The 12,897-nt window shown below is 37.7% G+C and overlaps 1 protein-coding gene across 13 annotated transcripts in view; it reads right to left on the reverse strand.

Moving 5' to 3' along the window:
• The window catches only part of LOC108714167 (anillin-like), a 29,254-nt gene extending 23,438 nt beyond the window's left edge, over window positions 1-5,816 (reverse strand). For 4 of the 13 annotated variants that reach the window (XM_041590283.1, XM_041590272.1, XM_041590274.1 and 1 more), the window contains exons 1-5: window positions 5,645-5,784; window positions 5,109-5,204; window positions 2,934-3,012; window positions 1,948-2,166; window positions 746-813 (exon numbers count right to left, since the gene is read on the reverse strand). In XM_041590283.1, coding sequence (XP_041446217.1) covers window positions 746-813; window positions 1,948-2,166; window positions 2,934-3,012; window positions 5,109-5,117 — 375 coding nt within the window. In that variant the 5' untranslated portion in view covers window positions 5,118-5,204; window positions 5,645-5,784. Of the gene's footprint in view, window positions 1-745; window positions 814-1,947; window positions 2,167-2,933; window positions 3,013-5,108; window positions 5,205-5,557 lie in introns of all 13 variants that reach the window. The other 9 variants (XM_041590281.1, XM_041590271.1, XM_041590284.1 and 6 more) reach the window with 7 other exon arrangements.
• Between the last annotated feature and the right edge of the window lie 7,081 nt (window positions 5,817-12,897).

Consider the following 12,897-nt stretch of genomic DNA (forward strand, 5'->3'; position numbering starts at 1 on the left):
TAATCTGTGAAATAACTAGCTATCTTGAACATTAAAGTGGACCTGTCACCCAGACACAAAAATCTGTATAATAAAAGTCCTTTTCAAATTAAACATGAAATCCAATTTCTATTTTTTATTAAAGCATTCATAGCTGCTGTAAGCTCATTTAAAAATCTCAGCTGTCAATCAAATATTGTCTGCCCCTCCTCTATGCCCGTGGCATAGAGGCGGGGCAGACAATTACTTTCACTTTCCATTCAGCACTTCTTAGATGTCACTGCTCTCTACATATTCCCCTGTTCTCTTAAACATTTAATTGTGTAACCAGGGCATGAGGATGGACATCGGGTCCCCCATTCTGGTGCACAAACAAGATTCGGAGATGATGCAAGGCTCGTCTTAATAACAGTGTCCACAAAATGGCTCCTGCCTGCTTGTTATAATTATGAATTCCCAGACTAAAGGAAACAAGATTCAAATAATTTATATAGTGTTATTAAAGTTCATTTTGCTTGACTAATGTGATAAAATAGGATTTTGAATCATTTTTTTGGGTGACGGGTCCCCTTTAAGATCACATAAGGTATAGCACAAGTTTTGTTTTCTGTAGCTTAGTGACGAAAATATGTGCAGCCAAATGCAATCATCTGGGAATTTTGTCATATATATTAATATATCATGCAGTAATTAATATATATCTGGCTACTAATCCTAACAAACAAATCTACACAATTTACCCACATGAAAACAGTATTTTTCTGACCTGTAAGTTATCTGTCCATGATTTTTCACCTAGTCCATCAGAAAAACCTTCAGGGTCTTGCTTCACATCTGTCAGAAGAAAACAAATCTTAAACTGGCCAATAGACATGAAGATTATTAGGCTATGTCAGACGAATGATAGTATGTGCCAATCTTCCAACCTGCTACTTACCATTCAGATTAATATAAAGCAGCAAAGAGAACAAATCACATGATGTTCGGGCCATTAAGTGACAGACAGCAATCGTACGAAAGTTATGTCCGACAAATAATAGTGACAATCTCTCATATCATCAGATAGGTAATACATGCAAAGATCTTATTGGTAGACGATATAAACAATACAAATGACTGATCATCATGGTTCAAAAAAATGTTGGGACACTCCAACTACACTATCTGCAAATCATACGAATCTGTTTTGAACGATGGTTCTAGTCTATGGCCAGCTTTAGACTTATGTAAAATGAAGCAGTTTCTCTGTTGGCATTTTTCTGCCATGGTGTATCACAGTTTATACAAACGGTCACTTTGTCAGACCAAATCAACCATTTCAATTAGACAATAGGGGAGAATTCTAGCTAAATACTTGGTTCAGCTGCAAGGTCATGAAGACCTCCAGTTTATTACATACTAATAGTTTTATTCGCATTCAATAGTACAATTTTCTCAGCGATATCCACAAAACTTCCAATAAAATGACTGGACAACAAAGTGCAGGATCCGCAGGCCAACTACTCCTACTGACCACCTCGTCAAGACTTTTCCCTTACTTAGGGACCTCTAGGAACAGGGAACTTAATCCTTACCCATTACTGTTCCTGACTGGCGAGGTACCTTCGGATACTGACCCCTTCCTTCTTCCTCAGTAATATGCCATGCAGCATGCATATAAGGATGCACTACCACTAAACAACTACAGAGAGTTTCATAGGACATGGACTGGAACCTGTGATAGGTCCACCTCAGGCCCCTTGGTGCCATTCACACGATATTCGTCATCAGGCAAGAGAGACCAGGGCACACTTAAACCTTAAAGATATGTACTTCCTAATGCAACCCTCCTCCCTCTGAGGGACCAGCTCATTCCAGAACCTTCTAAAAAGTTACCGGTCTCAATCTGCCATATAGTTTCTACTGGCATATTTACACATATTACATACACTTAAGCCCACATGTAACTTTAATGATCTTATATCCTACCTTTGCTTATGTCTGTCAGCATCTGTATCCTGGATCTTATAGAAGGGATTGCCGGAGTGTCTGGTTTTATTTCCTTTTCTGCTATTCGTAGTAGGGAAGACCAGCTTGCTCTGGAGACAAACTCTGACCCTTCAGAAAATTTTGGGTCACAGTTCTCAGATTCGTCTTCTAGTGTTGTGAAACGTTTCTTCCTAGGAGATTCATTTCCAGAGTCTGGACCTAAGAGAACAGCCCATATAATGATAAAAACCCTATTTAAAGCGAAACCTGTAAACTCAGATGGACAACATGTAATGCACAAGTGTATTTGCAGCCAAATCATTTAGGAGAAGGCTTAAATAAATAGATTAGTGGGAGTGAGGCAGATTTTTCTTTTGAAAAAAGGAAACATTTGCATAAGCACCAGAAAATTAATTTCTTCATGCACTGATACAACTGGTCAGTCCCCAGGGAGTAAAAATTAATCTGGCTGTGGATTGGCCAATGACTGTATGCATGTGCCAGTAGGGTGGTTGATCAAACTACTAGAAATTGTAGTCAATCAGCATCTGCACAGTCACAGTAGTGGAGGTATCATAAAGTCATATAAACATTCATTAAAATGTAATAACCTTTATTAGCTTTGTGCTAAAGGGGTTGTTTACTTTTACTATTTTGTAGAGAGGCAGTTTGCAATTGGTTTCATTATTTATTTGTGGTTTCTGCATTGTTTAGCTTTTTATTAAACAGCTCTCCAGATTGCAATTTCAGCAATCTGGTTGCTAGGGTCCAAATTACCATAGCATAAATAATGAAGACCAACTGAAAGTTTCATAGAATTGGCCATTCGAGAACATACTAAAATCTAACTTAAGGGTGAACCAACCCGTTAAAGCCATCCAGCAAGCACTGTGACTATTACAGAAGATGGTGGTACACCCCAATTTTCAAAGAATGTGTGTATAGACATTGAAAAAAATAAAACCCATTTCAATAGGTTAACTCACATAAACGCTTCAGAGGCGGACGTCTTGTCTCCATCTTCAAAGAATGACTCAAAAAAGAAATATTCCTGAGGGTCTGATACTGGGGAGAGAAAAATGTTTTGTTATTTTTTCCAAGTAAGATAATTATCTAAATAAACAAAAATTGTCCATTATGGTCAACACACAGTACTTATACCCATATTCAAGCACATACATTCAGATAATTATACATTAACACACAAAAATTAAACAATAACCCTGGATATTTTGTGCAAGACGTCAGAATTACCACTTCTGGTAGATTTTCCCAGTGGCAGATCTTTTGTAAAGTCTGCAAAATGTGTCTGGCATCAAACTGATATTGGGAATTCCTAAATGCAGAAATATTCCAGGACCTGGCTATCAGCACCCTCCCCCCCCCCCATTATACCTTTCCTCCTACTTTAAATCAACAGTAACGCCAAAAAAATGAAAGTGTTTTAAAGGAATGACAAACTGGTGTGTTTGCTTCAGAAACACTACTATATGTTTATATAAACAAGCTGCTGTGTAGCCATGGCTAGCAGCCATACAAGCTGAAAAAGGAGAAAGGGCACAGGACATGCAGCAGATGACAGATAATCTCTATTATACAATGGGATTCTTCAGAACGTATCTGTTATCTACTATGTATCTTGTGCTTGAATGGCTACAGAGCAGCTTGTTTATATAAACAACAGCTGTGTTTCTAAAGCAAATTACACCAAATTTTACCAGTGCAGGGCAACAGTACATTATATGGCCATTCCTTGAAAACACTCATTTTTTTGGTGTTACTGTTCCTTTAATAAACTGTTCATTAGTAAATGTATGTCTCTTGCTGCAGTCACAACCAGCCTAGGAGCTCTGATGGTAAATAGAGATAAGTGGGAAATACAAGGTTTTGGTTGGCTACACTGAAAATTGTAGCAAATAAGAGATGTGGCAGTACATGGTCAAGGACATTTGGTGGCTAGGATTTATGGTCAATCATAAAGAATGCATGTACAGCTAGTAAGGTCTATTTTTAAAATATGCCCTGCTGTCCTCTGTTCATGGTGCAGTAAGTTGGCAGGAGTGACCCAACCCAATGAATATGCATTTTAAAAGCAATTTGTACAATTGAAGCTGAAGGCAGCATGTCACCACTGTATGTGCATTGAGCAAGGTCCTTAACCCTTCCCCCCAAATTTCTTTCTGGACAGCAGTCAGGGGTGTTTGGACTGCTACTATTCTCCGCCAGAGGGTAGTGGTAGTCAGAATGTCACTGTGCCATAGCCCCAGAGTTGCCAGGTTGGCGGTTTTCCAGGCAAATTGGGCTAATAATTTAAAGTCAGGCAGATTTTAAAAATAAAAACTAGCCAAGGTACGGATTTGGACTACTTTTTGGGCATTTGGCTGGTTTCTGATTTGGAAACCAGCCAAAGTTTTTACTTGCCCTAATGTGCAAAGCCTGCGTCTCCCAATGCTTGTTGGGTAACGTTTATCTAATAAAAGTAATTATAAAACTGGACTTGCTGAGTAATTATTGCTTATATTGGATATACCATGACCAGGGTGAATGAAAATCGTCAGTCACGTTGGGTAATGTATTTTTTGTTTAACTATTTGCCAATTGAAAAGTTTAATGTAAGACTACAATACCCAGAATGCAACGGGACTGACTTGTGTAAGTCAGGAGTTACCAGATTTTGGGTTCTGTACCCCAGTCTCCTGTCCCACTCTCACATTTTCCGGTGACTTTCCTCAATTTTAGGGCAAATATTAATATGTATAAGAGCCTTATGGGGCCCCTATACCTCCTGGGCCGCCAACTGTAGTTACGCCTCTGATGATGGGTGAATCTGTCCCATTTTGTTTCATGTAAAAATTTGCGAAAATTTGAAAAAGGCGTATTTTCCCCATATATTCATGTATTTTTTTTTTTTAGACATTTTTTTCACTGCACATATTGGGATATTTTTGAAGTGCCTCTTGGCTAGTTTTGGGCTGGTTTTGTGGCTGACTTTGGCCGGTTTTGAAAATTAGACCTAGAAACCCTGTATAGCCCTTAGAATTCAGACTGCAGTGAAATGTCCAGTTCTAGCAACTAAGTATGCGATTGGAATTCAGTGTAGCAGATGAATAGAAAAGGCCTGAAAAAATATACAAATAATAAGACCAAAAGCAAAGCCTTACAGTGTTCATGGTTGCCAGAGTTATTGCCCTCAATAACCTGATAGTAATTTCAATTTAGACTGGAAACAGGCAGAATAGGAAGAGCAATAAAGAAATCTTAAAAAAAAAAAAGTTACAAGATCAAATACAAAGTATAAATCACAGCTGAGTCACTTTAAAGCCAGTTTAAGACACAGTTGGTTAATTAAACTGATACAATAAGTTCCTGCAACAATAGCAACTTTAAGGTCCATCTATGCTATGACATGATTTAAAAAGTTAGGATGGAATTGCAGTCGACGATCCTGATAATCGATTGCACCCCCCACAGGGACACATGCGACACATAAACACGGTAAGCTACGCACACACGATTCAGACTCTACTACAACTCACAGAATTCAGTCGCAATAACTTAAAGTCAGTTCACACGATCCATTAAGACAGCGCTATGCACACTGGCCACTCACATTAAACTTGCCGCCTAAACACCAGACTGCAAATTATTCGGAAGAAGATTTAATCATGAAACGCCAGCGGCCGTCCAGCATACTCACACGGCAAAACAATCGCAAACTCACTGCGGTTCTGTCACGTAAACACCTTCCGCCGATCTCCCAGAAATACCCGTCACTGCCCCAACCTCGTCTCCCTGCCTAGAGTTCCAATTTCAAATATTTCAATTTCAGCGCTGAATCAATGCGCAAGCGCAGATTTCCGCTCACGTACCGTAACACGTAACACGCACATACCTGTAAAATGAAAGTCAGTAAAAAAAAAATTGTCGGCAATGTTAAGGGATGCGGCCATTTTGTTGGTGGGAAAAAAGTTAGCTTTGTGGATCACCAAGTCACTGAAAGGCAGGGGGCAGATGAAAATGCTTTACACACCTGGGTTAAGAATAGAATGACTTCAAATTATTTTCTCTCTCTGCTTGGTAGGGTCAGCGCAAACCTATGTTTTTTCAGTGATGTGCCATTTTTAGAATTGCTGCTTTTTTGGTCGATTTAGGCAAATGGACAGTTATGGTTGTCACCTTTGCTGATTGCTAAACCAGAACGGGGGAGGGGCAAATAACATTGGGGGTGGGGCAGTGATTTAGGAACAGGCATGATGACGTCAAAGGTGGGCACAATGATGTTGGTGGTGTCAAAACCGAACAGGTGGCAACCCTATGGACAGTACCACTAAAATATCATACAAATACTGTAGTTCCACTCAAATATCAATAATATCTACCTGTGAATAAATAAATTTTGTGGGTCAGATGCTTGACAGTGAAATGACCACCTGCCATAGGTCTATCAATATCCAAAGTTCAAGATGTCTGTAGCACACCACAACTTCAGTATTAGTGCTTCAAAAGTGCTTTAATGGTTCCACTAGTAGATACATACAAGGCAATGTTTCGGGCCTCACTGGGCTTGAGAAAGGGCCCAGTGGGGCCTGAAATGTTGCCTTGTATGTATCTACAAATACAGTAAAATGCTATTTTACCAGAAACAAATGATGTAAAATCTGGGAAAAAGTAAAATCAGGGAAATGCATTATGTATTTTATATTGGTGGGGACCACAAAAAAACGATGTAAAATGATGGAAAACTTAAAATTATGGGATGTAAAAGTGAAGTTTTACTGTACAGAGAAATTAGGGGTTGTCAGTGCCACTACTACTCCCAATTCACATATATTGAGCGCCTGTGAATTTTAAACTGCTGTATATATCAGTGATAGAGAATGCTAATTATATAGTGATCAGAGGATGCTGGGGTGGGTGTGGTGTAGGGTTGCCACCTGGCCGGTAAAAATGATGGTTGATCCCAATGTTATTAATAGGGAAAAAAGATAAATATATAGGAAGGCCGGTATTTTTTTTTTCCAGAAAAGGTGGCAACCCTACTGTGGTGTCCTAGCACAGCAAAAAATAGTTCAACCTCAACAAGTTTGGCACTTCTAATAAAGTCCAGTTGCTGAGCTTCAGAATTAACCATGTAAACTGATTGAATTTCAATTTAACAGAATCAGCAAAGCCCTTCTAACTGGATTTTTGGATCTTCTAAAAACTTCCCAAAATCTATAACTCTATGGAATAGAGTAAACAGATTGTAAACAGCCAGAAAGACCCTGCTTTTGATTCTGATTACATTTACCAATTTTTACTAATGTATATTGGATATGTAGAATTAATTGTTCTCTCATTATGTAAAAAAGCATGCTTTGGGGTATGTAAGATTTATCCATGTTAATAATATTGCATTAAAGGGGTTATTAACCTTCAAACACCTAGATGTTTGTCAGATAGGTCACCAGAAATAAGGCCTTTTTCTACTTGTGACAGTTTTTCTAATATTAAAGTGTAAAGTTTCATTTTTCACCTTCCCATGTCTTTCTGAAGCGGTTCTGCGAGGGGGGGTTGCTGACTCTGTAACTGTTTAAATTGATACATTTAGTTGATACATTTGTTATATGTGATCCTGTTGGGTAGAATCCCTGAGTTTCATTAAAGGCAGCGGTTATAATTAATGCAAATAGTTGCTAATATTCCAAAGATGCTACAGAGAAATGTATCAACTTAATGCATCAACTAATGTAGCAAGTAGTAACTGTTCAGAATCTGAACCTAAATTACTGAACTACCAGACTAACACCAGAGTAGAGTTGCCACCTGGCCGGTATTTTACCGTCCTAGCCGGTAAAACACCTGCCAAGGCCGGTATTACAAATTTACCGGCAGTGCAGTTGCCGGTAATTTGTAATACCCTTTAAAAAAAGCCCTTGGCCTGCCCCCAATTCGCGCAGAACTCACCATTTTCCAGCGCTGTGGACATCACTGTGATGTTGCTCCGCCCCTTTTGTGGCACGCCACGTGGCTCTGCCCCTTTTTGCATCACTGACCACCCCCTTTTTGTGCCCGCCCCCCACTGGCCGGTAATCTTTTTCAGTAAAGGTGGCAACCCTACACCAGAGACAGAAACATTAACTTTTAAACTTCCACTTTGGAGAAGCGGTAAAAAATAAAAGATGAAAACCAACTTTAAAAAGTCTTTATTTCTGGTGAACAATCTGCAAATAACTGAATAAAGTGTTTGGAAGGTGAACAACACCTTTAAGAAATTATCCATCCAGGACAAATGTTAAAAAGATAACTTTGTGGCTAGAGAGTGATAATACCTATACAGCAAACCGGGACTGGCAATCTGTGGGTTCTGGCAAATGCCAGAGGGGCTGCTGTAAGTTCCCATAGACAGTCACTATTTATTGGGCTGGTGGGGGCTGTTTGGGCCCCTGTTTATCTGAATGCCAGGGCCTATTTTGATTCCCAGTCTGGACCTGCTTTACAGTCTATCAGCATTATGTTTATTATAAACAGTCTGTATTTGCATGTTTTCGTACACAATAATTACCATATTTACTGAACCAGAACAAGAAAATCAACAAAGGTTGCATATATAGCTAAAGTAGCTTATTTAAAAAAAAAGGTCTCATCGTTCTCTGTGCTATTTAGTTTTTTGATCAGCAATATTTCTTACAATGTGCAGCCAATGGAATGTGGTTTAACACAACACTCCAGCTATACTGCATTGCATAACTGTCCTCATAAAAGTCATTTGCACAATAACCGCTCCCTTTTACATTGCTCGAATTCTTGTGTGCCTTTATAATTACCGCTGTCCTCCAAAGAGCAGTGATTATGGTTAACTTATTAAGCAATCTCATGCTACAGTATTAGTGGGACTTGAGAATTATGTGATCTCACACACTAAGTAACAAAAGATATTACATGATTTTCAGAGTTGATATGCCCTGCAAAGTTAAAGGAAGTAGCTATATGAAATACTGGTGATGTGTTTGCATTCTTCATTATTTGTTTAAGAAAGTGAGTTAAATTATTTGCACACTGGAAGTATCCACTCTTCTCAGTCATATATATCCAAGGCCACCTCACAGTTCTCTCTATTCATTCTACATCAATATCACGTGCAGATCCAATACAGAAGACAACCCTGAGATAGCTGCTTTATGTTATAATTGACCAAACACATCACCCTCATAATCTCATGACAGAATAAGTACCCACTGCTCCCCAAGCTATCTCTTAAGTGCCACCAAATAGCACAATTTGGTTGACACAGTCAGCATTGTAGTCTAGGAATGTCTCTTCTCTCAGCAGGAGGAGCAGGATCCACAGATAAGGAAGGATTACATTTAGGGGCATCTGGAGTCTGCTAAAGCCATTCTATGCAACACACAGCCATCTGACAAGTTTCTGACACGTGTCAGGGTGCTAAAAATATTATTTGGGCAATTCCAACGCTTCAGGGTCTCAATAGCCCCCAGAGCCTCTCCTGAAGAAACAGTACATAATGATCTAGCTCAATGATGACCGCCTTGTGACAGAAAAGTGGGACATGGGTTTGAAGGAAAAAATCCAATAGCTGTTTTTGCATGCAGAAATGCTTATTTCCTGGTAAACATGCAACCTGATTAAAGATCAAAGCCCAACTAGCTACCTAATTCTGTACTGTTCAACTTCAGATCAGGTAATGTAAGTAGCAAGAAAAAAAATTGCTTTATATAAATGAAAATATAGTATACTCTAGATTTAAAAAGTTGCTTGCTTCTGAAGAACTAATATTGTATTTTTTAGAGGTGCCCCTGAATTTTCACGTGACCTGGTATCATCATGATATAGTTTACACAAACACACTTCTTTGTAGCTAAGAAGGAAGCCATGTATGTAGAGACCTATAGAATTCATTTTGCATAGCAGATCACAAGCTTTAAGAATGCAGTGGTTTTACTAAATAAGTAGTAATAACAGGGGTAAGCAGTATTTCATATGTATCTAAACACCAAGGGGCAGATTTATCAAAGGTTGAGGTGAATTTTCGAATTAAAAAAAATTTGAATTTTGAACTATTTTTTCTGTACTTCAACTAGGGAATAGTCCAAACTCGATTCAATTTGAAAAAAATTCAAAAATTTGAATATCGAAATGTATTATATACTGTCTCTTTAAAAATTCGGCGTCGACCATTCGCCTTCTAAAACCTGCTGAATTGCTGTTTTAGCCTATAGGGGACCTCCTAGAACCTATTTGGTCCATTGGTGGACATTGAAAAAAGGTTTTTTGGGAATGCGCTATTCCTTCAATTCGTACGATTCGAATTTGGCCGAATACGCACCTATTCGACCAAAAAAACGTTGACTTTATTTTGGTTGGTCTTTTTGAATTTCAACGTTTTTTCAATTTGAAATTCGCCCCTTGATAAATATGCCCCTAAGCAAGAAAACCTGTCTTTCACAAAGTAGGTCTGTAGCCAACATTATTTTTACAGGTGCTCGACTAATAATGTACATAACCATGCATAAATTATTTTTACTATTTGGTACAACTGAGCCTTTAAGGAAACAACCTAAATTTAAGAAGGGATGCAATGAATTCTCTTTTTTGGAATGCTGATGAAGCCTAAATCTTTCATGAAGGATTTGGCTTAATCCCAAACTGAATCAGAACCCTAATTTATGCAAATTAGGACAAGAAAGTATAAAAAAGTAACACATGAGCAGTGAATGGGGAAAAAAATTTAATTTCCTCCTTTGTGTGAAGAAAAGTTACATGATATAAGAATTTGGGTTAACCAGGCACTTGGATTCAACCAAATCATATTGAAAATGTCTGAATACCAAAACAAATCCTGGATTTGGTGCATCTTTAATTTTAAGGTGGAATATTTAGGAAAGTGTTTTATTACCCAGTGTGACAGTCTGAGCACTGATTGCATTCAGAAATTACAGAGTAATTTCGTATGTCTTCACCCATAAAAGCGTACAATACTTTCTTTTAATTGCCTTGATCTGTGTAATTCAATTTTGTAATTTTATTGCATTCTATGTCGTTCTTGACTTTTCTGGTCATGGACTTTCCGTCTCATAATTTTGTAATACTATGTAAATTGAACATTAAACGGTTTTGAAACTAATGGCATTCATATGTATGATATTTTATCTTTGTACCAAAGGACATATGAGAAATATGGTGCTATAAACTGCAAGACAATTTTCATATATTACATAAAAATTGCCAACTTTAAAAGGCTTTGCAGTTTGTAGAAGAAAGACATATTTAGCAATTTGGACTTGTACAAAATGGGACGTATTTATTAACACTGGGGAGACAAACATCACTGGTGATTCAGCAATTCGATTTGAACAGTCACCTACAAGTTAGAAAACAAAAGCAAAGTTCTGATTGGTTGCTGTGGGCAACATAACCAGTGACTTTATAACCAGAATGTTAATAAATACACCTCAATGTGTACTGTACAAAAATACAGTAAATGGCCAAAGGGTGGAATATTGAATTTTGACTTCCATACTGTCTGCAGAAGCAATGTCGGTAGAAAATTTATTCATAGGGAGCAGGTGTGCAAAAACTTCACATGATGCATTACACTGACATAAGTGTAGTCTAATCTAATTTAGTTAACTTTGGACCACTGCTCAATAAATAGGATCAATACATGAAATTGAATTCCAGGTTGCACTGCCTATTTTAGCTATATGACACAAGTGAGATCACAAACAGTGCAATGTTAAAGCTTATTGGAGTTTCTGTGAGGAGTTACATACTTCCTTACAGAGGTTCAGTAACAGGAAAGAAATATCATGGGTGCTACAGCATGTTTACAGCACCCCAGCCAGCAAATTCCTACAATCGAACATAGCTGGCTTTTACAAAGCCTCTCACTTGTCCCTGCAGCTTTCTCAGGTGTCAGCATTACATACAGGTAAAACTTTGTATCTCATGTACAGGTGTTTGGTGTTCACTACAGGGCTAGAACTGCAGCTCCATGGAACTATTTTTTTTTTTTAGAGAGAGCATCTGCTGCAGCTTTCACAAATTGCATCAATTTCTACAGCTGCATCCGTCACTCTATAACCACACATGCAACAGTCTTCAAAATGAAGAAGAGAGGCACATTAATTTAAAATAATAATATGCCTTTAATAAAAATAAGACTGAAGCTCTGTAAGAGGAAATAATAGCAAACTTTGTGAATGTGGTACTTTGTATTCAATGGTTTTGTTTGATCAGTTGCTATAAGCATTCAGGCCACAGGATCACATGAAACTAAAAATGTCTTGTAAAAATAAGATGTTATGTTTTCAATTGAGGTTTGTAGCAGGTCAAGCTTTAGTAATAACCTGCATAAGATTGAAAACCTATAAGCCTAGAGGAGTTCAATAATCCATTTCAGTATATCCTTAAAGCTGAAGCTTTTAGCAGTCATTAATGGGGGTTGTGCACCCTTGAGTTAACTTTTAGTATGATATAGAGTGATATCCTAAAACATTTTGCAGTTGGTTCCCATTGTTTTTATTGTTTGTGGTATTTGAGTTATTTAGCTTTTTATTCAGCAGCTCTCCAGTATGCAATTTTAGAAAATGTGGTTGCTAGTGTCCAAATTACCCTAGTAACCATGCATTGATTCAAATATGAGACTAGAATATGAATAGGAGAGGGCCTGACTATATAGATAAATAAAAAGTAGCAAGAACAATACATTTGTAGCTTTACAGGACATTGTTTTACATGGGTCAATGACTCAAATTTGAAAGCTAGAAAGAGTAAGAAGAAAAAAACAAATAATTAAAAAAACAAAAAAATAAATAACGAAGACCAAGTGACAAGTTGCTTAGAACTGGCCAATCTATAAAATATGAAAAGTTAACCAAAAGGTGAACCACCCCTTTAAGATGCGAAAAAAAAAAAAATTCTATCTATATAACTCTAGGACACGTCTCC

Source organism: Xenopus laevis, chromosome 4L (assembly GCF_017654675.1).
Source record: "Xenopus laevis strain J_2021 chromosome 4L, Xenopus_laevis_v10.1, whole genome shotgun sequence".
Classification (NCBI taxonomy): domain Eukaryota; kingdom Metazoa; phylum Chordata; class Amphibia; order Anura; family Pipidae; genus Xenopus; species Xenopus laevis.